The sequence below is a fragment of the Seriola dumerili genome, unplaced genomic scaffold (genome assembly GCF_002260705.1).
Source record: "Seriola dumerili isolate Sdu_G_001 unplaced genomic scaffold, Sdu_1.0 BDQW01000478.1, whole genome shotgun sequence".
Lineage (NCBI taxonomy): Eukaryota > Metazoa > Chordata > Actinopteri > Carangiformes > Carangidae > Seriola > Seriola dumerili.
In genome coordinates this window covers 3,731,536-3,758,550 of record NW_019174733.1, presented here as the reverse complement: position 1 = coordinate 3,758,550, position 27,015 = coordinate 3,731,536, and the positions used below count along the sequence as shown (strand labels likewise).

The window sequence follows — 27,015 nt, the reverse complement described above, 5'->3', positions numbered from 1 at the left end:
CATTTATATTGTGACTACACATCTGCATTAAGCAGCAAGTAACAAGACGGACGAATCGTTTGATAAACACAACATCTCACTGTCTCTCTCAGTCCCTGCCTCCATATTTATATTGCAGCTAAGCCAGCAGGAGAACCAGAGGTGGGGTCACTTTTTGTGCGAGTGTGTGTGTATGCACGTGCATGCTTGTTGGTGCATGTTTTAACCATGTAAAATGTTTGCATGCTTTAACAAATGTCGGAATCACAGGGTTCACATGCAACAAGCCCACTCACCCCCTCCATCTACCCACTCACTCACACACGCACACGCGCACACACACACACACACACACAGCTTGCCCAATCCTACATCCCTCTCTCTCAGCCTTTTGAGCTCGCTCTGCTTGTCTTCTGACATGCAGCAGAGACAGCAGCAGCCACGGCGCTTCGTTAATGTCCCTTTTCATTCACACACGCAAAACGCCGCTAAAGCCTTGGCCTTGGTCTGACGTGCATACATGAATAAGAATCACACGCTAACTCAAAGTGAATACTGCACTGCAACAGAAATAAAAACAACTGTCTCCTATGGTGTGACACGTCACATACTCGTGGCATGATTTGAATGTTAAACGCACATTGGCTTATGCATGAGCGTGGGGCAGGAGGCACTAACTGGAAATGGGATTACAATGCCAGTACGGCTGCAAAGAATAATGCTGTCAGATAAATTGCAATGCACACTTGACAGACATTATATACATGGCTGCCTTGTATGTGATTCCAGTGGGATTATTTGTCTCTAAAAGCATCTCCATAGGGACTAGATGGACTGCAAAATGGAGGTTGATGGCAATGAAGTTAGTACTTAGCTAAATGACAATTATATCATTCTGGAATGACACGCATTTTCCATTGTGCCACCATTACATACACACAGCCCACAAATTCTCCATGAATTTCCTATATATCAGCAATCTCTTTATCCGTAATCCATCTCCTTAGGGTGCATCCCATCACCCAACCTCCCTCCCCCAATCTTTCCTCCACTCTCCAGGAGGATCCTGAAAAGCCACAGGTCATTATAATACTTTGTGTTGTAGCTGGAGAGTTCATTTTGAAATTAAGATATTTTCCAGCAACTCGTTTCCAACTTTCAACAACCGCTAAGAAACGTGCCAGCTCAAACAAAGACGGACGCAGACAGTAGACTTCAAAAAAAAAAAAAAAAAAAAAAAAAAAAAAAAAGGAAAACACTAGACATCAGAACATTTCACTGAAGAGGCAGTCACACTGTGTTAATAATAACACAATCACGCATGCCAGTTTGCTATAAGTGATTATAACACCACCACTCCAACCCCCCACTCCCTCTACCCACCAAAAGAAAAAAAAAACGCAACCCTTTCCACCATTTTTCTATCTGGTCTTTTCCTCCTCCCACCTCCCTCCCCAGTTCTCCATGCCCCTCCCTGCCTCTCCACAAAGCCTATAAAGGGGTCGTGGGTTTTGGTGAGGAGCCTGGAACAAGCCCGAGGGGGGGGTCAAACCCAGACACTGCACCGATGACCTCATACCAGAGCTGGATGCCAGTGAAGGGGGGGGGGGGCTGTTGAAAGCAGAGAGGTGGATGCAGTAAAGTCCTGAGTCTGAGTTCCCCCCCACCCCACCCTGCAGGGGGGATGACATCAGGACACCCCTTTCCTCTTCCTCCACAGCCTCCCTGGTTGTCCCCTCTGTTTAATATCTAGCATTTTGTTAGAAAAAAAAACCTGCATGAATAATTCACAGGCTAAATTTTATGGTATTTTAGCCTGACTGCCCACATTATTTACTGTTCACTGTTTAAACATGTCCTCCTACTGTACACATGACAAAACAAGATGCATTATCAAGCATTAACATGTTTATTTAACTGCCAACTAAAACACTTGGAATCAGCACCATGACAAATTCCACTACCCCACCTTGTGGTGTTTGCATCCAAGCACAGATTCACAACTTGTAAATCAACATTCAGGAACATGCTGTCACCGCGACCTAGTTCACGTCGCGGCGCCGCTCACATCCCATCCCTGCCCGGATCAGTCAGCTTGCTCTGGCTAAACGGCAATGGCAACAACTTGCGCTGCTGCCCAAGCCAATGCATGCTGGGTACGCAGATGGAGCGGACAGAAGGAGACGTAGAGAGGGAGAGAGGGAGGGAGAGTCAGGGAGTCAGAGTGAGAGAGAGAGAGAGAGAGAGAGAAAGGGGGCAATGAGAGAGGGAGTATGGGAACTGATGCTCACAACAGATGTTTGCCACAGTTCCCTTATTGCAGTTACACTCCTCTTGGCTCTTTATCAAACCCACAACAGAAGGAACAGTTGCACGATATACATCTTGAAAGCTGATATCTAAACTAAACAATGCTGGGAGGCTTAATGGAGAAATAAATGGAGCAATCTGTATAATATATTAAAAATGACTTTACTGATGCATTAAAAAAATAAACAAACTCTTGTAGTGTTTTAACAAGTGCTGTTTAGTCAATTAGTTTACTGATACTGATGATGAATGAACAAAATAATTAATTTTTTTCCATTGTATTTCTTTGGCAGGGGTGAACAAGAAAAAAAGAAAAAACTTTTGACCTCCAGTGACTAATTTGAAATCCACAAAAATCAAACATGAAAGCAAAGGACAGTGAATCACATTAGATATCCTCAACGGTAAAACATCCACCGTTCCGGTAAAAAAAAAAAAAAAAAATCTACATTCCAGCACTGTGACTACTTCTGATAGCAGTAAACAGCCACACTTGATCAGCCATTTCGAATTCGATTTAGGCCACAGGCACGGCTCAGTTAGCCACTCATCACAATGAGTAAAGATGTAATCAATGCGCTCCGCTGTGAGACAAGTATTGGATTGACACAGTTACCCTCCGAAGATAAATGGAGATTAGGGAGGCTTCTCTCGCCGTCTCGCCAAGTGCAACCCACGACGGCGACGCAATCACAATCACTCCATAACGTTCTTGTTTTTGTCAATACACATAATATGAACTTTGATTTCTATTTCACGCCTCAGTCCCAACACTCTGTTCATAGATAATAGTGGGTGGCTTTGACATTATGGTGCAGAAAACCCCCATTCCTCTGGTTTTGAAATGCCCTTTTTTATATGGTTGAACAGATTTAACGCTACTGTGAAAACAGCGTGATTCACCAACCTCTGATCTTTTAACTTCCTCGATGTGAATCACCCTCTTCTACACATTTTTTTAAGAGCAGCTGTGGTGACTAACTGCACCAGACAAAAAAAAAAAAAAAGAAAAATTCCCCCGTCTTCTTTGGTAGAATGATTTCATTGTTGATAAGCAGAGGAGACACGGCTGAAGATGTCTGTGGGACAAATGGTGCAGATCAGAAAATACTGTTATATGATGTTTACCACATTGCCCCCTTAGAGAGTACAGAGTCATTCTTCTTGTCTGAAAAAAGAGGGAAAAAGTGTTTCCAAGCAAGCAGGGTTGGTGGTTTGGAGAGGTTTGAGATGCCACATGTGGCTCTCATTCTGAGGGTGGAAACAGACAGCATCACTGCTTCATTTAGGAATCTATTATATTTTGTTTCTCAATCTCAGTGGAACAAATAGGAGACTTTTACTGTGAAGTCAATTGATATTGCTAACAAAATCTTATGGTTTCGTTTATACAGAACTGAGGTGAAACTCGAACGTCTATGTTCTTTTACATGAGTAATAAGACCTAATTCAAAAACACACTGACATTTAAAATAATGCAGATGACTAAAAACACAACCCTGTAACATAACCTTTCTCATGCAATTCACTCCATTAGGAATGTTAAAGTGAATTTTTTTTGAATGTCATTGGCTATTTCATATTTTCTCATGAGTCCACGACTGTCGCAGTTTGACAGACTGGGACGAGTCGGGCTGAGACAGCGGTTGGAAAGTTCACATTAGAAGAGAGCCTGGGTAGATATTACGGACAAGGAGGAAACAGTTACAGCCAGGGTATGCTTGAATCAAACTAATTTATACAACATGTCATCCAACAATGTCCGAAGGCTGTCTGAAGTGTTTATGGCAGCTCTGAGCGGCCCAGCTCAAAAGGCATGGTGAAAAGGCAGCAGCCAGAGAGAAGGGTGAGATGCTATAACGGGGGATAATGGCACTTGCTTTTGGACAGTCTGTCCTTGAAGGCATTCATGCTGTTGCACTGATTTGTACACACGAAGAAAAAAAACTGACAAAAAGAGCTATGGGAGTAATTTTTTGAAAAGAGAGAAGCTCAAATCTACATCCTGTCTCAACCAACAAGTCCTCCAATCCATACGTGCATGTCGGTCGTTTGTTCCCTTCCTCCGACCCAGAGGAGTGTTTCCTAATATAGCGCCCCTACTGGCGACAGGAGCAACTAGTCATCCAATCCTCTGATATGACCCATAGGAGCGTCTCCTGAAATAGCGTTCCTACGGCGGCATGCCTACCGGACCTCGGTTGTCCTGGTTACCATAATGAACACGCACCTGTACCGAGAGCGGCATACAGAACGTTGCTGTGGTAACTATGATAACGGTCATGGCTTGGTAAGGTTTAGGCAGAAAAACTTCTTGGTTAGGGTTAGGAAAGGAAGATGATTTGGGTTAAAATAAGTATTTCCTCAACATCAGACGATCTTTGTTGGTTACAATAATAACAATGAACGGCCATGGATAACATAAACAATATAAACTACTGGTTTCACATGGGAGTCCAACACCGATCTCCTGTTTCATATTCCTGTGTTTTGTTGACCCATCCATCCACCCCAATCTCCTCCCAACACGGACTTTGTCGCTCTTTATACTACATCACCGCACTTTTCCCTTTGCTCCTGTCATAATCTCTACGACCACTAGATGTCACCTGAGTTACAACAAAACGTAACTCATTTTTCATAGTAGGACAGTCTCCTCTCAACACGGAAACTGCCACTTGGTGCAGGAAGTGGACGTACGTTTGAGACATTCCGACGCCTGAAAGATGTGTAGGGAAAAGGTTTCAAACACTGTTTGACCAAATGGCAAGTACTTTGTTTGAAGCATACTGACCCTTTTCAAAGATTTGTATTACGAATGAAAGCTAACAAATTAATCGTTGTTTAACTAGTAAAATTACAAAGGGTTCAAATTTATAATAGCAAGTGCTGTAACAAAGTCTCACTTATCTTGAAATGTATAATAAACCCTAGAACACATTTTACATTTTCACAAAGACAGATGAAAGAAACCCTCAATGAAAGATTGCAATGAGCTAGCTGCTATATCTCAATACAGTAAGAAGATGACAAAACTATCTTTACTGTCTGTATTATTGGTGCATGAACATGGGCTGAGCATGAGTGTGGACAGACATACGCACACACACACACACACTAAGTGAACATTCAGAAATAAAGTGGCTCTGGTTGGTGGTTAAGTAAAGAATAAGTGGGCCAAAACGAAAGGAAAATCTCTTTCTTAAAGCGCACACACACAAACACACACACACATACACACACACATAAATGCACATCTGCACGCAAATCAATCCCACCACCCCCTACCCAGAGCTCTGAGAAGTGCTTCAATTTATTACAAACTCCCTACTTCATCTCGCTAGCAATCTGGAAACATCGAACTCAAGTCTCATTCAGCCATCAACCGAACCCCCTCTCTACCACACACACACACACACACACACACACACACACACACACACACACACACACACACACACATTCTCTCTATACGACAGCCTTCAAAGACGAAGTTTGGAGCCTCGGCTGGTCCCAAGGCTCCCTTTTGACACACACAAACACACTTATGCAAACGATCCCACTGGCTTTTCACTGAATTTGAAGCAGCAGGCTGAGAAGCCTAAATGCTAGTGGAAACTTATTTTCCATACAACAGTAGATGGGAATCTTTTTTCATGGCTTCAACATAAACCTGTGGAGTTAAAACACACACAAAGACACACGCATCCCACAACCTCAATAATCAGCTCCAGTGACCTGCAAATGTGCAGCCAGCACCTCAAATCCACATGTACATAAAAAAGCAGAAAGAAGAGAAAGAGAGAGAGAGAGAGAGAGAGAGGGGTAAAGGAGTCTGTCTTACCCTCACAGATCCTGTCCAGCCGCTGGCGTTTCACTTTGTGTTTGTCGACCAGTGCCATCCCGTCACAGCTTGAAATGCTCTTTTCTCTCTTGATTTTCTATCCACCTCTCCTACTCAAAGTCTCCAACTCCTCCAGAAGTTAATGAGCTGTTTTTTTTATACCTGAAATTCAAGAAAGCAGGGACAAAGGTTATTTTCGAAAATCAGTCTTGTAGTAATACATTTTCAGTGTATACAAAATAATATAAGGACATTTTTTCTTTTCTTTTTTTTCCCCAATTTCTTGAGTTGGTATCTTAAAGTTAATTTACAAGTGCAGTCACTTGGCAGGTCACACTTAAAACACACTGTATATACAACAACTTACAACAACGTACAACAAACAGGACATGGCACATATGCAAATTAAAAACAAGGGAAGGTGTATACAATACAAAAAAACAATAAAATGCAGAGTCAGAGAGTAGTCCACTGAGTTGTGGCTTTAACTGCTGTTTCACTTCATAAAAAGTTGTAGGTGGTGTTGCACGACTTCGCATCATGATTTCTCATAAGAAGTCCGAGCATCGTCATCTGACAGCAACCCTGCACTGTTGTTTCTGTCTCACAACCTTTGGCAGAATCACTGAATTTGCAAAATCAGACATTTGCCCTGCAGAGTCCACTCTCCACTAGAGGGCGCTTCATCTCAGAGAGCACCATTCATTTAATGTAATGAAGAAATGTCACCTCTGCAACCAGAGCCCCAACACAGCAAAAGCCGACAGACACAGAGTGAGTGAGTAAATGAGGCGTTTTACCGATTATTTCGCATGTTCAGTGACTGATGGTCCTCTAAAGAGAAGTCCTCTGACGGGTTCCTGCTGACGCCTGAGGGGCATGGCACAGGTTTTTTTTTTTGGTAGGGAGAGACAGAGATAGACAGAGGAAGGTACAAGAACACGTGCACACACTGGCAACTATGTACGCACACACACAAAAAGACATGCAAGATGACAAGCAGAAATGTAGGCTCGCGCGCTCACACAGTCTAAGGGCAGCGAGTCACACAGAGGAATGTGGGTCAGTTAGTCAGCAGACGGGAGGAGGTTGTATCAGCAGAATAAAGACATGAAAGGGGGTTGGTGGGAGGGAGAGGAAAGTACTAGAAAAACATCATCTAACGGGATGAGTACAGTGTGACGCCATCCTCCTCCTACATTTAAACTCTATCTCTTTCAGCGCTTTCGCATTCGCCTCCATTTCTTTCCATATTGGCCTCTGGGCCCAATCCTAGAGTGCTGCACTTTGAGAATGGCTCTCACTTGACTATTTATATGATGATATATTGATATTTGCGCGGTAACTGCAATTATAACCGTTATGTTCTGGTGGGGTGGAGGGCAGGATAAGCAATATGGCTGAATGATGAATTGATGCATAGCCTTTTTATTTGGCCAGCTGTTGGGGCATTTTCCCAGCTGCAGGGACAGGAGGGGGAGGTGGTGCACTGCAGCTAAGTAAATTCAAAAGACACATTACTGTAGGCGCTACATTCCTCCTGCATTCAACACACTTCGAGCTCCTATATTTCTCTAACATGGTAAACACACTTGCTTCACGAGTCAGCTGTGCTACCGCTTCCCTCCTCCACAAGGTAAGCCTTCTTGCCAAAGAGCTGAAGACCCACATGTGGGAGTCAGAAGAGAAGTAATTGAGCAAGAGGGAAAGCAGGAAACAGTCAGTCAGAGGCGGGGGAGTCACACCGCCTTGGCTATGAATAGACCGGAGGAGACATGCATGGGCATCTGACTCTGTGCTGCAGAGCAGCAACACTACAGGTCATGAGTGCATCTGTCCATTTAGACATTATAAACTCTCCTGATATAGACTTTTTACTGAAAACTGCCTAAGCGGACAAACATTAATATAGGCTGCACTAGTCATATCATACTGTACAAGAACATATGGCGGTTATGCAACATGAGGATGGGAATAAAATCTTCCACAATACAATACTAGATTTCTTAATTCATAATTTTTTGTAGAAACTGCATCTAAGATGAGTTGATTTTGCTACAGTCAAACTGTATTGAGATGACAGGATCATAACATGTCTACTGTGAAGTTTTTATTCTTCATAATGTGATATAATTCATAAAAGTGGAACACAATTATTTATATTTGATTTGACTTATAATGATATATAGTGTTAATTTTAGGATGACTATTTTGATTGGTTCACTGAATATGTTGATAAAAATATTCCTCAATGTGTTATTTAAAAAATACATTACACTTTTTGAGAAACAGAACCTCAACTATGCATCAGTTGTATTATTTATCACGTCTGTGTTATGTAACTTAGAGCATGTACCCCCCCCCAATCCCACACATTCACTCAGAATAATAACTATCATCTACACCTGGAATCATTTCAAACACGACATTTCATCACTTCTCACTGGTGGTCTCCACTGATGGGATGGCAAACCCCGCCGGCTCAGAGGAACGGCCTCCTCAGCACTTTGAGAGCTACATTTTACCAAAAGCCCAAAGCTGTGGTATCCATGACTTCATTTCCATAAATTAATTCCAGAGATTTGACTGCAAGAAGGAGATCCACTCCATTTCCAGAGAAAAAAAAAAAAAAAAAAAAAAAGTCGACGCCGCTAAGCGGGTTGAAAAGTCAACAACAACTTTGAGCAGAGCTCTCCGCCAGATGAGTGCCAGAGAGGAAGTACAGTTATCCTGCAGCCCTTAGCCCCATTGCTGCTGGATTGTTACTTGACTAAGTGCTGTTATGTAACTTAACAATAAGGGGATTGACCTGAGAGAAAATACGTGCTCAGTGCTGGAGGAGAGGAAGAGAAACAGTGGAGAAAGTCACACACACACATGCAAACGACAGAAATACACAACTCCAGGGATTGTCTGGCTCAGCATTGAGAGGGCAAGCGCTCTGCTCAACACACACACATACTTGTGGCTTGAAGTCGTGTTCACAGGTTCTCTGACAAGTCTGCGAATGTTACCAAGTCAGATCGTGACCAAAGTAGCTGTTGTCAGATCTGACGAGTGATGCAAACCTCACAATATTCTTGGTAATACAAGGTTTTTTTGACTTTGCCGTGCCAGGATTTTGACTTTGTGGGCTGAGAAAAACATGTATTATAACAATGTATAAAATTTTGACATTTATGAGGTAGAGTTATGATATCTGACATCTGCATGCACCACTTCTGCGGTGTAGCCAATCTGCAAATGTTATTTTGTAATCACATCCTGCCTTTCTACTTGGATGCATTTCATGCACTGTTGGACTCAACACTGTGACTGCAACCTGCAGCATGCCATAATGCCTGAATGAAACCATTTTCAAGGTATATACAGTATGTATACCGTGTATCTACTGCTCATCAGTTTGTCCTGCAGTATCCCCTGCATCGAATGTTGTTCCTGCACTACATACATACCTGTGTCAGTGTCTTAAGAGTAAAATGTTTGAATTTACTATAAGTTTATAATCTCAGCCTAAACAAGGAGGGAGGGAGTTGTAGATGTTCCTGTTTTGCTCAAATTGACTGCTGATGTTTCTAGCTGAAACAATTTGTTGATTATACTTTTATTTATTTAACACCAACTATTTTGATAATCAATTTATCATCCAATTCATTTTTCAATGACAAATGTCAAATATATATATAATCGTTACAGCTTCTCTGATTTGAGGATTTTTGAAGCTTTTCCCAGTTTTATGTCATTGCAAACTGGATATTAATGGTGATATTGATATTTAACATACTAAAAAAAAAATCGATCAACTGATTAAATATTCAGCAGAGTAATCGGGAATTAAAATAATTGTTTGCAGTGCAACATACAGAAAATTTTCCTGGAAAGCAGAAGTGATCAAAAATCAAAAGCAAAAATAAAAACTGTCTCCTCACCAGCAGTGAGAGAGAAAGCTCAACTTCCCAGTGATGGTTAAAACTGCTACCAAAACATTTTCCCCACCACTAACATGCACTGCAAGCTACTACAAAGAAATCATTCATGTCCAATGAGTTTGACAGTTGCTCGCATCATATTGCAAGATTTCTGGGTAAATGAAGCCCTTTAAACTTTCCAGAAATTCTGTTTTCACACAGTTACATGTTTGGGCTGCAGAAGTGTGAAGTCACCCTGCAAAGCTTTGATGTAGGTGTTAATTTCAACAAAATAATTGTAATGCAACTCGCATGATGGACCTCAGAAATAAAGCTCTTTTTTATGTACATAAACAGTGGATGAATTAATGGCACAGAGCTGAGTGGTGTTCAAAGACAAGAGCTTTGTAACACTTGAATGAATTGTGGCAGATGTACACCACAGATGTGCTACCACAGCTTCTCTACAGTGTCTCACAGAGAAACAAACAGAAGTAAAACTTTCATCAAAATGCCACAAAAAAAAAAAAAAAAAAAAAAAAAATCAAGTGCGCCAGACATTACACTGCATTGTTGCAGCTGTTGCATCACTCAGAGAGGTTATGATTTCACACAGTGCTTTTCCATCTGACAGCCCGTACATCAAGAAATTTCACAAGCAGAAAGAGCCGGTTTTACACTTCAGAAACATCTCTCTATTTCAGCTCTTTATGTTACAGCTCCTTCCCTTGCGCTCATTCTTTTCTGTTCCTTTTGTGAAGAAAAGCACATAAAAAGCCAGGCCGGCTTGTTTAGCTTGGTAATAGCACTGAAGACACAGAGAGAGGGAGAAGAGAAAGAGAGAGGTCTTTTTCTCACTAAAGCCATATCTCAGAGGAGCCCTCGCACCAGATTAAGAAACCTGTGGGTTTGGCTAAAGGTGAAAAGGCACACGATGAAGTAAAGCTCCAGCTTTGACTTTCTCATAACGCGCGTTTGACTGAAATATCTGTGCAGGTGTTTACTACAAGGGGTAGTTTTCATCTTGAGAAAAGAACATCTTGCTCGATCTTATTTTAGATCATCAACCGAGCGTCCACTCCTTGACCCCAGTGAACTGGTTTAACTTTGTGAACGTGATAACCACCATACACTCTCTCACACACACACACTCTCTCTCACACACACACACACACACACACACACACACACACACACACACACACACACACACACACACACACACACACACACAACCAACACACAGAGGGGACTGAGCTACACTTGAAGAATCGGGCTGAAGGGAAACCTGGTGCTCTTTAGAAAAACTGGAAATATATATATTTCTTTACTTGTGATGTTACTCGTGCAGTAATCTAAAAATCTGTCAGTTTGCTTTCTTTTCCATATTTTGCTGTTTAAAAATCTCGTTTTCAGTGCAGCTTTGTCTCTACATGTCACAGCCTTCACACATCACTTATAACATTTTTGGGAAATACACTTATTCTATATCTTGCCAAGAGTAGGATGAGAATATAAACCCCACCTAAAATCAGCAGCCACTTATCTTAGCTTAGCATAAAGAGTGGAAACAGTGGGAAACGGCTAACCTTGTTTGTTTAATTAATCTTAATTTATTTATACAGATTGAACAAATGAGATATAAAATGTTAATAAGTGAGTTTTAGAGGTGTTGATAAGCAAATGTTTTCACCTTTGAACAGTCATCCCATTTCCAGTTTTTATGCACAGCTAGGCTAACCAGCCGCTTGCTCTATCTTTGTACTTACCATACAGACATGACAGTTATATTGATTTTCTCATCTAACTCTTGGCAAGAAAGTAAATAAGCAAATTTCTCATAATGCTGACTTACTCCTCTAACAACTGGAATGAATGTAGTTTCGAAACCAGGACTACTTGTAAGAGATGCAGTTTCGATGGACAGTAGCTGCAGTGAAATCTCATTAGTGCTGCACATGATTGGACAGGGATATTTTAGTCAACATTTTGAGGAAGAATTGTGTAGCAGCTACCTAAAGTGACTGCTTAAGAGTCTGTGATTTATGCTCCTGAAAGTGCAGGATAGCAGAAAAGGAAGCAGCAGAGAAGAGAAGGTGGTTAAGGTTTCTCTTCTCTCATTAATCTGATAGTTGGGGCTCCAAGGGGCACGTAAAGCTGTCGCTCAGACCGTTGATTTACACTTTCCTCCTCCCTGCCAGCCTCTTTCTTCCTCCAGCCCTCCTTGTCTAAATACACCAGTTACTGATAATTACAGCTCTCCTCTTTCTACCTCTCCATCATCGTCACGATCCCCCAAGTCTGTCAGTCCATCTGCGCCTCTCCATGTATCCTTTAACCTCCTTTTGAATGTCCTGTCAGCCTCTGGCAGAGAGCGTCCTTTTCATTCCCCATTTCTCCTTTACATCGCCTTTTTCTCTGAACCATTTTCCCATCTCCCTCCCTCCCTCCCTGCCTCCCTCCTCCTCTCACACTCTCTCCATCTTTCTCTCCTCTCAACTCTAAACGAAATGAGACTGCAGCAGTACTAACTGCTGACTTGGGCTAATGCACAATTTTGTAATAATGCCTATTCGTTTAAGTCACCCAGGAAACGCATAATGGTGACATTATTGTGCACGGCAGCCTGTTAGCCTAACCCGTTGAGGCGTTCGGCGTGGCCTGCATTCCTCCTCTCTCCAGCTCCTTACATCTAATGAACTAAAACAAAGTCTGGCATAAAATCTCCACTGGTATAATTGGCAATTTATTTTTGTTCACAACACCACTACACAACACAGAGTACTGAAGACTTCCAACGATTCGAAGAGTCCACGTGCGAATTAAATTAAAAAAGCATCGTAAACTTGTCTCTAAATATTCTCCTGCAATTTTTTTCCTTTACCCGACAGGCTAGATACTGAAAACATACAGTATTTACTAATCTCAACACACAGTGTACACAAACAAGCAATCACACCAAAACCAGTGGCACTTAAGCTGACAGGTAAAATGGTGTGTCTAAGATGCTTTTATTGTGGTAATAAATCTGTCTTTTCCACTTTCCTGTTGACATTCAACATCAGATCTTTTTCTCTGAGGAACAAAGACCAGTACTGAGAGCTCAACTACACACACACACACACACACACACTAACCTTTCATACAGTATATGAACAATACACTTATGAGAATTGGACCAACTTCTTTTCAAGGTCTCCCTGGAACTGGTGGATGAGACCAATCTCCCTGGTGATGAGTGCTAGACATGATAATGAGTGCAAATTAAGGACGGCTCATGATGCTCACTGCTAAGTGGGATGTACATGAGGTTGGTTTACTGACATGAGGTGACACCCAACTGCTTCTTCCCCTTAACTAATGTATAAAACTGTGGGGCCCATTTGATTTTTTAATGGGATATTTTTTAAATCAAGACATACAGACATTTATCATATTCTAGAAACTCTGGGTGCTCTCACATGTAACCTGTTTGGTTTCTATTCAAACAAACTGCAGTTTTACTTAATAGATAAACCGATAAGTCGGTTTTTAGAAAATTTATGGCAACTTTTTTGATAATTTATTGCTTCATTTTTTAAGGGGTATGTTTTCTCTGCCACCAAACGTGGTTTCTTGCCAGGAGCGAGTGGTGGTGATTGTTGCTCAACAACAGCTTCAGCCATCATTGTGTTTACAAGACAAGAGGTTATAATACTCCCTCTGAGCAGCGCTACACCTTCAGGGCAGATTGGAAACTACAGTGAGTCGCTATCGGAAAGTGGCAAGACGGGCCGGGACTAGCTGGTTACTTCAGTAGAGGAAGAGAAGTGATAGAGACAAGAGTTAACACTGGTGTTGCTTTCCACTGCTGAAGACAGCTTTTGGTGAGTGAAAGAATCAAGTTTGATGCTGAACGTTTCTACTAGACTAGTAAATAACAACTGTTAATGCTAACATTGGCTATGTAGCAATAGCAAAAACTTACATATAGCTCCTTTAAGCAATAATGCCAAATATTCTCTGGTTGAAGCTTCTCTCTTTACTGTTTAATGTAATTGTGAGCTGGATATGTTTGAGTTTTGGAGGGTTGGTTGGATAAAATGACACACTAAAAAACAACTGATCAACTAATCAATAAAACAATTGGCTGATTAATTGAAAATGAAAATAACAATTACAGCTCTCCTACTACTAAAATCAATCTTCTGGCCATGGGCTATCCAGCAAGTTATTTTATAAGTGATCTGTATATTCAAAAATATATAATTTTGTAACTGTGGTAACAATCAGTGGATCACAATTAAAAAGAGATAAAACAGCAGTGGGCTCTGTTTTGTCTATTTTGGCAGCTCCTTATTCATTTGTTATTGTTCATAAATTGAGGCTGAGTTGCAGTCTCAACTAATAATCCTCCTAATCAATTATTTCTTCGTAAGCGCTCTGTGACACAAGAGAAGATAAATAAACACATAAGGCACAGCTAAGTGCTGCATGACTTCATGCTTCAGCTCAAGGTTCATTTGTAAAAAACAGTGTGAACATGATGATACTGACTAGAACATGAGCAATAAGATCTTTTTTTTTTCTTGTTCTGCACCAATTGAAGAGTAGTCTCTGTCTCTAAACTTAAAATGAGCTGAAAATATGCAAGTACAACTGAATTAGTGAGCAACACCAGGTAGCCGCGACTTCATCCAAAGGGTAAACAATATCTCAGCCTGCACAAACCAAAAGATCATGTGTGTACTGGCTTTTGTTCATAAGGTAAAAAACAAATCTTGCCAGTGATACATTGTCTAAAGACTGTGTGAAACTATAATCAGCATCCGTCTTTGCCATCTCACCTAGACTTTCTCAGCTCTTTAGTACCTTTCCATTCCTCAGCTACCAGCTCATTAACACAAGGCCAGAGCAAGAAACAGGCACAGTGTCTGTTATCGTTTAACTCAACTCTAAACAATTTAGCTCCATTTACTCAAAATATCTAACCTCATGCTCACTGATTTCTTACACCTCTCCAGAGTGAAATATTTAAAACCATTTAACTGTAACGCGATAGAAACCCAAAGGAAAGAGCAAAGATGAGCGACAAAAAAGCAATTATATTTTAGGGCTGTGGAATAATTATGCATCAGGGAGATGGCCCTTGAAATTCTTACAAAAAAAAAAAAAATTAAATGAAAAAATGAATGTGTTGGAAAAGAGCCAATCTCTTAAAAACCTGGAAAAAATGGCTGATTGAAGAATGAAGATGCCAGAGTCCCGTTTCAGGAGTAAATGTAAGATTTTCAGAGAAACATAGAGCATGACTAATGAAGAGTGACTCTAAAAACGACTGCTTCTGGGTCTGAGGAGCAAAGTGAGGGTTTGTCAAAGCACACATACCATAAATACCTTCTTCTCAATGTCAGAAAATTTAGTTTCCACATAATACCTAATTGTAAATCATTTCCACGAAATCCCCTCAGAATAGTTTTAGTCAAATTAGATACACTTTGGTGTGTTGAGGTTGGCAAGTGCCTGTTTTAATTGTTGAACTTGATGATCTGTCGTTTCCTACCAATTAACTACTGAGCACCTGATGCATATGCAACAACTGTAAAAGCAATTAGACTGCAAATTAACTGTAGAGATGAGTTCACGATGTGAGTGCAAATGCTCATATTTTGAATGAGCTTTGGTTGACAGTTTCACACTTCCAGAGGAGGTAAATCATGATACAGAAATGTGATCATTACTATAAGAGAGCTTCCTGAACCCTTGTTTGCATGAAGTAGCCCTACATGTTCGATGCTACTGCACCATCAAGGTTAGTATTTAAAACATACTGGGGGGTTTTCACATATAACATATGAACATACAGACAACTTTTCAATAAATGAATCTGCATGAGAAATTCAAGGTTGTATACAGTATGTATTAGAAAAAATATGTATTTTCAAAAAAAGAATCAGTGGTGAGGTTACACAAAGACAGACTGGACTGGACACTGACAGTCCAATCACAAAGCAGAGTCCAGTCAGACGTCATAGATACAGTGTGGGAACTTCGAGTGCTGATTTTATACACTGCTTTCTGTTTTGTATCATTCACAATCTTTTCACAATTAAATCTTTTCTACATGTGCCCAAACTTGAATTATTTCTGAACATCACATTACAAGCATAATATCTTTTTTACCCTAATTTGAGCCCATGCACAAGCAGCCGAACAAGAACTTTGACTCAATAAATGACTCACAGGCTAAACTCAGCAAAGTTGTGATTTTCAACACAAAAAACCTTGCAAAGCATTTCATGCAAACTTTTAATGACTCGACAGCTGTCAGTACTCAAGATTGTAAGGTTAGATTCCCATCCCTATACTGGCAGTGTGTTACCTGAAGTATGCTAGTTACGTTAGCCCAGTTCAGCTAGGCTTTTCACTTGCTAGGCTGTAAGCTGAACATCTTGGAGTGTGTTATCAATGGTCCAGGGGCCTCTATGGTAAGAGCCATCTGGGCTGCAAGGAACAACCACTGTGCTCTGATTGCAAAAGGTTAGCTGAACCAGGTACAGTAGGAATCTGCCCAACAGCGCACGGCATAAACATCTTGTTAGGTTCTTTAACAACAAACTGAGTATAAGGTGAGTAGAATGTAAGGTAGCTGAGTAAATGGGGTTAAGTAAAGGCCAAGCTTGCCCCAGAGGCCGACTCGCTGCGAGCTGAACGCCACTGACCTAGATTAATACCAACCACAGCAGCGCCAGGACTATTAAAAATACCCAGGTTTCCTGTATCCTGCCTTTCTGTCGGTGTGTGAAATGATTCCATCTGTCAGTCTCAGCTGGGTTGTGAGAACACCACTGAATGCTGCTGCCCACACACACACACGCACGCACACACACACGCACGCACGCACACACACACACACACACACACACACACACACACATCAGACGGTCACCCAAAAACACAGACGTGTTTACTGGGAACTGGGGCCAAGGTGGGTGTCTGGCTGCATCCAGCCTCCAGGGAGGGGGCTCTGAGAAACTCTGCCCAGCATGAAAGGCTCGAGGATGGGGAGCGAGACATTAGATAGCGGCTATAGTCATGATGGCGCACAGCAAACCATCACAGGAAGCAGTGTTCATTTACAGGGTTTTATGATTTCAGCTATGTACACTAACTACACATTTTGTGTCAGTGCAACCTGAAAAGACCTCTTTTCAATGACAGCGGGTTTTGTCTCTCTAGCCAACCTCTGATGAGTACTGAGCTTGTGGTAGCCTCCTTGTTGAATTAATAGCTTGCTTATAATAAGGCTAATTTATCACTGTGTGCATGTGTGCGTGTTTTTGTCTATGTGTGCAAGTATGTGAGTCCTTTCCTGCTATTATGTATATGTATGCGTGTATCAGACAGGTTTAATACAGTGGCATGCTTCCCTGATCAAGGACAGCAGCTGGTATTTAATAGATAGCAAACAGAAGAAACACAGACAGGCAGCAAAGAGGAGCCAGCACATCCCTCAGCCACCTGTGAGGAAGAGCACACACAGATGAAACTAAGAAGAAAAAAAAAGACAAGGGCAGAGACGTATTACAACGCATAACTGACATTCAGAGGAAAATCTGGGAAAGAGAGCTCAGTGGTAGAAAGAAAAAAAGGTCAGGGATGAGGTTTATGCATGGGAGAAGAGACATGACCAAGTTGGTGAAAAGTGGAACAAAAAGATATGTTCCGTGAGTTGAAATATTTCAGTGGTTCAAACTGGCCCTGAGGCTGAAAACACCAAAAAATATATAACCTCTGTTCAAGTTCATCATCATTTCAGTTTGCTGGGTACAGTGAAATGAAAACTACTTTTCTAGTGGCACTTTCTGGACAAGATTGAAACAAAAACAAACCCCATAAGAAGAGAAGAAATGGTTTCAAAACTAATAAAAAATGTGGAATATTAATAATATCAGCACAAAGTGACTGCTACCATTTTTCATGGTACATTGACTGCATGCCTGACAGGATGGTAGGACCTCTCACTTTTCTCATGTTCACATTTAGCTATGCTGCTTTTTTTAAACAGCGAGTTCAGTATGACTGTAGGTAAATTATGGCCCTATTGCATCAGAAAAATCCCTGACATGACAGTACCGATGAACTGTAGCTCTCTTATCGTCCTAATGCACTCCCCTATCTCCTGATGGCACAAAACTTCATTACTGGAAAAATGTTCACCTTAGGTCAAAAGATGTTGGAAGAGATAAATAAAAACCAGCATGCACTTTCAGTCTGAGAACAAAGTGCTGCTGAGTAAATGTTATATGTTATAGAGAGTAATGTCTCTGATTGATATGTCAGATATGTAGCATAAAGAATAAAAAGATGGTGAAATATTGCAGCACATGTATTATGCCTTAAAATAGATGTCTGAAAACCCCAGGGATACCTACTTCTAACCTCACACAGAGTCCCGAGGGTAGTATTCACAGAAGACTGAGTAGGAGGGACTGAGAGTCTGTGGCTTCTCTCTAGCTCAATGAAACATTAACCCACAGTAAATCCTTTTTGTTCAGGATCAGGAATCAAACATCTCCATACGGGTGAAAATCAAACATGTCTTTGTGCGAACAAGCTGACGAGTTAAAAAGCCAACCATCCCACTGAGCTTCTCAGCAGCACAGAATCAAAGAATTAGCCTCGGGCTCACCAAACATTGGTAATATCCATATTCATAATGGAGATCGCTAAGGTGATAAGAATCCATTGCTCAGCTCCCCCACTCACTTTTTCAACACTTCCGTAACTGCTAGCAACAAGTAGATAATATGCCACTTTTTGCCACAGATGAGTGATGAGAAACAGAATGACAGCTCACCCTGTTTAGCTCTCTAGACAGCAACAAGTAGATAACTGCTTTTGTGCGACATTGTGTAGGCGCGCGCGCGCGTGTGTGTGTGTGTGTGTGTGTGTGTGTGTGTGTGTGTATGAGCACTGATGCTCTGTAACAGCAACCATGCTGATGTCCACTGCTCATTTAAATCAAAGAGAAGTGCAGCCTCTCCCTTAACGGTGTGGTTTAGGAGTCAAATGGTTTCATGGATCTCTGCCAGATCTCCCTGTTTGGAAGCCTGCCAGTATTTATGCAAGTAAAGAGGCAGCTAGATGCATGAAAGCCTGGAATGTAGACAGTTTCAACCTGAACTGCAAGAATAATCTCACAGCATTAAAAAAAAAATAAGGTTGGGTTATCTTTGCCCATAGGGGCACGGCCACACCACTATCTTGATATCTCCGCAGCCAGTGGCTTCACATGCTGTGGGCAAAGTAAATCTATGAACATTTTTTACATCAACTCCAATTTTGATAAAAACGACATAGCCAGCGTTAGCATGATCAGCTGTTGAGTTACCAGTCTATAAGAAACGCTGCGAGTTCAGCATCAAACTTCATTCCTTTACTCACCTCCAGCAAGACAATGTAAACACTTGTCTCTATGACGTCTTCCTTCTTCTACTGAAGTTAGCACACTAAACAGCTATGGCTAGGTTACAGATAGCCCCTTTAAAGAACTCTTTATTGAATGAAATTATATGCAATACTGAGGGCAAAATGGACTACAAGAAAGTAGTTCGAAGACCTATGTTGACCAGCGAGCTCTGGCATGTTCCCAGTTTGCAAGCATGTTAGCGGTTAGCTCGACAAAAACAGAGGCTTACAAACTAGCCTTGCAAATTGCCACTACGTCACTGAGTGTTACATTATACGCAAAGACACCTGGATGCACTAGACGTTCACTGTCTGTATCCAGGCTTTAATGGTCAAAGATTCATATCATGCAATGGTGACATCATAGGAATTAGAAATCAGCAAGGACTTTTGACAAATGTCAAACTCATACTTCCTTTGTCAATTAAGGGCTAAATTGCATAAATAAAAATAATTAATAGTAAGTTATTTTAATTTATTTCTATAGTGCTTTTCACAGACATAAGTCACAAATAAACTATCATAAACTGTGTGAGGTAACAGACTCAAATTCAATAAAAATTCTTAGCTAATGACATCATCAGTTGTCCTGTGTCCACACTATGTAAAAACCTAGAGAGCAAGCAGGACTATGACACCAAATACTCAACAAGCAGGTCAAAGTCCAGGGAGATAAATTGCACTTGTGGCTGTCTACTGCTAACAAAACAGCTCATAATAAACCACGGACCTGACGCCTCACTACAGGGCTGCCTAGCCAGAACCCCAGGGGCCCTCTCTAAGACTAGCAGCCCTACACTGCCACACAGCATCAGCAAGCTTGTAAAACAAGCTGTTAAACTTTATCTGCATCATAACCATTGCGATAATACACCACAGATGCCAGAATTTCAAAAACAGATTTCCCCCAGGGTTTTTTTTTGGATATAAGCCCATTCTTCATGCTTATGTGTTGAGATAATCTGTCTGCTGCCATAAAGAAAAAATGTGATCATTTAAAAATAAATAAATAAAATAAAAAAATGCACATAATCAGTTAATAAAATGAGCTGATGCACCTTCCGCAGTTATTAGAAGTAGCACTCAGACAGTGTGCCTGCATACTGAAAGTGTACATACTGCACTACATCCTATTAGCCCGCACATTCACAGAGCCATTAGCATTTAAATATGCAGGAGCTGTGCTCCTTTCAAAATGCCATTTTTACTCTGCTGCAAGGAGAGTTCTCCAGTTGTCATAAACAACTTTTTTTTTTTTATTCAAGGACCTTTTCAAATGTCAGGGCCAATCAAACACAACACGACAGGTCTCTGGGTGGAAAAAAAAAATACAGCTCAGGGGGCAGAGAAGAAAAGCGGACTTATCATGCATATTCATGTGGTTGGAAGGTTCAATGACTGCTGTCTCTGAGAATTGTGAGCGGTGGCAAAACAATTTGTGTGGTAAGAGACAGCTGGAAAAAAAAAGTAAGCTTTTAACTCTTTTCTCTCCCTCACCATGTCCAAATGTCAATGTCACAGGCCCACAATGGCCAAAGCTCTGTGTGCCCACAAGTGACTCCCAAAACCCCAACTCCAACTGTATTTTCCCCCCTTCTCTCCGTCAGCAGATTCGGGCAGAAAAGTTTTCTCTGTGAAGTGGTGCTCAGCAGAATGGCAAACAAACAGAGCCATCTCTCCACTGGCAAGGGCTCACTTCAGCACTTTAGACATCTCTTTCAGTTTACAACTTGCCTAACATCAGCAGGATGGATCCTCCTGACACAAGTCTATGTCAGCTGGACTGGAATAGGGGCTCTGCCGAGACACAATGGAACCCTTCCTCCTCCTCCTCCTCCTCCTCATGCCACCTCCCTCCTGAGACGCTGAGACAGGAGAGAGCGAGTAGGAAGGAAGGAACAAAAAAAAAAGAGAGGAAATAAAACACAATGCATGTGCCTGTACTTTGTGTGTGTGTGTGTGTGTGTGTGTGTGTGTGTGTGTGTGTGTGTGTGTGTGTGTGTGTGTGTGTGTGTGTGTGTGTGTGTGCGCGTGTGCGTGCGTGCGTGCGTGCGTGTAAGCCTCTTCAGGAAACTTCACCAGCTCGGACAGAGAGAGCTGCACGCCTCACTGCTATCTTCCTCTCTATCTGTTTCTGTCTTTCTCATTGCTTCACTTCCTGCCTCTCTTCATTAGTCTCTGTCTCTTCTCTCTGGCTCCAGCAAGGCACAGTCATCCAGGAGGACATTATTAGCTGTCAGCATTAACAACCAGCGTAGCGGCAACGGCAGCATCGGCAGCAGCAGCAGTCGGTTTCATAACAATGCTCACAGAAAGCCTCTTCTCTGCCCCAGCGAGAGGAACAGGCAGTCAGGACAGCCTGCTGCGTGCAGATGGTGCTTTGTCTCTGCTAGTTCCTGCAAAAGTGACACGCAGACACAAACACTAGCACACATGTACATGCACACATAGTTGGAAGACGTTCCCACTATTCATTCCTAATCCTCTGTGGTTTGCATGAAAGTTAATGGCAGGTGTTTAAAGCTCTTGCTATGCCAAGCGAAGGAGGGGAGGTGAGTGGGAGAAGATCAACTCTTGTTTTTTTTTTTTTTTTACTGCTGGCAAACACACACACACACACACACACACACACACACACACACACACACACACACACACACACACACACACACACACACACACACACTTTTCCATGTTGGAAAGACAGTGTATTACATCCGTATTAGATCTCCAAACGACGCCCCTTCATCCATCCTCATCCCCCTCCTCACTCTATCTATCTCTGGCATAATGTCCATGCATGCAGTTGAGAGCAATTATGACTTCTTTGGAGGAAAATGGCCAGTCATTAAGGAGGAGCAGGGACTCCACAGTGTGATGGTTTACACCAGGTGGGAGGCTATTAGACAGCCAAGTGATGTGAGCAAACTCCCATGCTCATAAATACAGGGAACAGTAAACATCCTCCACTGTTCCCCCACTGCCGCCAAGAGCTTTCCTCCAATCATATAATGAATTAATAATTAAGAGAAAATGTTCATTTATGCATCCTCAACATGCTGTATGCACACTCCCTAAACTGTAGGCTAGAGTCATTTAAATGACTGGCCTTTTTCACACCAGACCTTTTAGCACATGTGTTAGCACTAACGTTAAAAGTAGCTCTGCTTTATTCAAGTGTCCCAGCGAGACAACGACAGTGAGACAGAGCGAGCCGGCAATATCAGGACCCTAAAACTGAAGCAGCTACATGAAATTCAGCTGCCATTCATCTTATTATTTACACCTTTGCTTCTCCAACTGTGAGATGTTCAAATGTCTTCAGTGAATAACAGTATTCTCATTAATTATGTACAAACAACACAACTTTTACTGTACTTTTTGTCTGAACGATGATATCATATTTACGCATTTTTCACTATTTTCTGCCAAAAGACTAAACTCATAAATTACCAGATCAATTATGAAATTATACATTATTTGTATTTTTTAAGAATATGTGTCGCATAAAATGTAAGTTTTAAGGCAAAGGGAAAAATCTCCAGTGATCTTGAAGAATTAAAATCAAAGCTTGAGCTTAGCTTTCTACACAAGCTGCAAGACTATGCAAATCTCCCAGCCCTTTAACACTCAGAGACACAATGATCCAACAGTGGTGATAAACAATACAGAATAGTGAAAATCTAATACGAACAATAGTGCAATTTGTTCTGTTAATCACTTTGGATTTAATATGTAAGATTTGGCAGCAATGAGTGAATATGATTCTGCAATTTTATGTTTGATTGTCTCAATTAAAAAACATAATGCTTTGAAATACAGCAGTGGACTGTAATTTGCTTGTTTTGTAGCCACTGCGCCAGCTGAACTGGGAGTGACTATTAAACGCATTATTTTGAATTGGCAAATCCTACGAACAAGCTTGTAGGATGCCAATGTGGCAGGAGCAAGCCACAGCAAAAACAGCTGTGAGAGCATGAAAAATGACTTTGGCTGCACTTAAGAGCAAACAACTGATGTATCTGTTTCCACATATTGTATATATATATCATATCAGTGGCAGACAGGAGTGCATGCAGCCCGACACGCAAACACAGAGAGACTCAGAGCGTACAGTATCTTTTAAGCACACTGGTTAAGCAGGCCTTATCAGTGAAGAGAATCAGACACCTGCTGCTGTCTGGTGCAGTCCACGTCCACTCTCCCAAAACTATCCTTCACAACCACAAACAAAAACGACTGAGACACAACAGAGCATGTTATAACAAATGAGAAACAGGTGCTGAAAAATTGGGAGAGTGCACCAGTTACTCTAAACACGCAGCAGATTTGAAAACGGCTGTTCTCTGAGACAAAACTGTTACCAGCCAGCATGAGACACAGTACAACAGTTGCTCAAGGAATATTTGAAATACACCTGTTCCTTAATCAGTGTAAAAGCTTTTGAAGCACACCGTTCTCAACTTGGAAAGTGTGAGATCTTTGCTTTCAAAAATTCTATCATTCACATTGAAAAACTCTGTCATGAGAATATGAAACCTTTAGCTAAACTGGCTGATTAGCCATTGTTGAATGAATGTCTTTTTTTTTTTTTTTTTAAACAAATCTCTCAAATAAAGAAAAGCAAAAACTATGAATTTCTCAACATAAGAAAATTGCCACTGTGTCAAAAGACCTGCAGTATGAATCCCTAATCCTCCATGCTCTGTGATTTTGCATGAGGGTGACTGACATCAGGCTGTACATTTTGGGCCTCTTGCAGATGGCACAGTGTAATTTCACACCCATTACCTCCTCTCCACAATGCATAGCACAATCACATGACAGTAAAATCCTCTCACACCAACTCCTATGGGAACTTTTAGAAGCCGTTAGTGGCCTGGCCATTATGGGAATTCTCAGAAGAGTTCACAAGAGCTATTTCAGCAGCGTCCAAATTACTGTGTTAAATGGAGTATTAGGCTCTGAGAATATGATTAACCAATTGTAATTTCTTTGCTTCTGTGACTTCATAACAGGCAGTCAATGCATGATTCAGATTTGTTTTCTGTCGCTGTGCTTCTAGCTCGTTCCCTTTATGAAGCAATCGTGTCAACAGAAAAAGCAGGATGGCATAGCAGCAATGCAAGAAAGTAGTCTCACAGAATAAACATAACATGCATCCTCTGTCCAAAGAAAACCACATGCCAAATTAGCGGGTGGTGAACAAAGTGAGAGACAGCACCTGTGCTTTCAAAAACCATCATCTCTTCCTGCTTCGGTGCACATGCTCCCCAGCTTGCCTCTCCGCTATCCAGAGTGTTATAATACAGCAGAAACACACAAATGAGTCCCTACACAAGCATGTTGTACAGCAGATCAGCCATGTACATCAGTGCTCTCTACAAGCACAAATCATGTTCGTAATCACAGTACACCGACTCCACCAGCCACCAGGGAATATCTGTTGAGGCAAATGAGACTCCTGATTTCCAATACAAACACATGCACACACACACACACACACACACATACGAATCAACACTGATAGCCGCCATCAAGCACAAGCAGAATGCATGATATCATAAATATTAAAGCGTTGGTTTCGCATTTTCTTGGCATTTTCCTCCTCAGTGATAAATCAAAAGGCCTGATAGGAGCTGCCATGTGCATTGTGATGCTGCCTGTGATGTGTTTGCCTTGGGAGGCCAGCTTTCATATCTGAACACATGCAGGCCACAAAGACGTGAGAGGAAGTTCAACCCCCAGCAGAGTTGAAGGCGGCAGATGAGGGGAGGGATATGGAGAGGCGAACAGGGAGGGTGTTGTGGCAGGTGCGAGTGAAGGAGCTGGAAAAAAGGAAATCCCAGTAAGCAGTGACAAACTCAGAAGTGCTGTATCTGTTGCACCACCGGTAACTGATATATTTTCAGGGTAAAGACACTCTCCATAATCTCTGATTAAAAGCAGAGCGCATGAGATGATCAGATGTTCTAATAAACGAGGTGTTTCAGATGCAAACATTTGCCTCTGGAAGGGTGCGGGCCACGGCCTGCATGTCATTAACAAAGGCCTTTTCTCTGCGGGCAGGCTCCACTCTAAGTTCCCCTGCCTGTTGTGACAATGCCCAGGGGGGGTGGGGGGGTGAGAGCAGATGTCCGTTGCCAGCAGCACATCTGCATACAGCCTCAATCCCCACCCCTTCACTGGCCAGACAATGGAGCCACCCTCCTCCTCCTCCACTTGAAGCTTTCTTCCATTGGAGCCTCCAAATGCAGTAAAAAAAAAAAAAGAAAAAGAAAAAAAAGAAAAAAAAAACAGAAGAGGGAGAGTGTAGAGAGTTGCCTTTTGAGAAGCAGTGCCCACTCTGCCTGTCAAAACTCTGAAATGGAAGGATTATCCTCCTGTTTCAAAATGTGCAGGTGCTCATATGGATGCCTGATTGGCTCACTAATTAAGCTCTCATTAATTAGTAGGCTACAGATGACAAGTTCAAACTGGATTTGTTTGGTTATTCACGTGCCAACAAGAAAGGCTGCACGAACTGCACAAAAACACACTTGCACCAAACTTTTGATCAAACTCTTTACATGTATGTCAATATTCTTTATGATTTCAAATATACATATATGTATATATATGTATATATGTATATATATATATATATATATGTATATATATATATATATATATATACAAAACATCACTCATAATTGATCTTAATTGGATCTTTAATATGTTCACCATTACCTCACAACTGCCCAGCTCATCAGGAACTTAATAAAGCCTATTCCCACATCACTATGAAGTGGAGTATCGGATAATGTCTACTCCCACCCTCCCTTGTCCCTCCTTGCTGATGGCGCAGGGACACATGGACAGCGATGCGAGTATAGCTTTCAAAACTATACCCCGGTGGAGGACACACTGAAATATTTTACACCACCTTTACAATAATCATGAATCCTACCTCGACTGGATGTTTACTGAGAGTTCAAACGTCGGCTTTTGGGGCTCCAGAAATAGCATCGCAGGCTACGCATTTCAAATTCGCTTGTTATCTCGGATTTAGATAATGATCCACCTTTAGATGACATAAAAACTTAATCCTGAACGCAACGGGACAATCTCCGGCGCTGGGAAACGGTTGGTGTCGGTTTTTACGGGGGGAAGTAGCGTCGGCTCTCGGTGTGCCTGGTTATCCTGCTGTTTACTTATACGCTTCATAAACACTCCTATTCTTTTCCTCCTGCCAGAATTGAGAGGTGTGTATCAGTTTGCTTTTCCTTTTTTTTCTCTCGCTTTTTGAGTGAGGCGGAGCCTTTGCCCACTTCTCCCTTACACACACACACACACACACACACACACACACACGCAGACAAGAAACACTTCTTGCAGTTGATGATGTTGATGGAGATGGGACAGTGGGAATTTTCGAGAAAGGCGATTTGTTAGCGTGATATCTGTATTTTATGTTTTCTTTTTTTCCCTCTGTAATCTGAAGTCCTGGCCGATCCCATGCAAGTGAGCTTTTCAAAATAATAA

The 27,015-nt window shown here is 41.6% G+C and overlaps 1 protein-coding gene across 2 annotated transcripts in view; it reads right to left on the bottom strand.

Moving 5' to 3' along the window:
* LOC111235306 (C-terminal-binding protein 2-like) overlaps window positions 1-26,706 on the bottom strand; it is a 64,279-nt gene extending 37,573 nt beyond the window's left edge. The window contains exons 1-2 of one of the 2 annotated variants that reach the window (XM_022763724.1): window positions 26,441-26,706; window positions 6,134-6,295 (exon numbers count right to left, since the gene is read on the bottom strand). In XM_022763724.1, the coding sequence (XP_022619445.1) occupies window positions 6,134-6,191 (58 nt within the window). In that variant the 5' untranslated portion in view covers window positions 6,192-6,295; window positions 26,441-26,706. Of the gene's footprint in view, window positions 1-6,133; window positions 6,296-6,933; window positions 6,971-26,440 lie in introns of those variants that run through there. The other variant, XM_022763725.1, reaches the window with a different exon arrangement.
* Window positions 26,707-27,015: the final 309 nt, after the last annotated feature.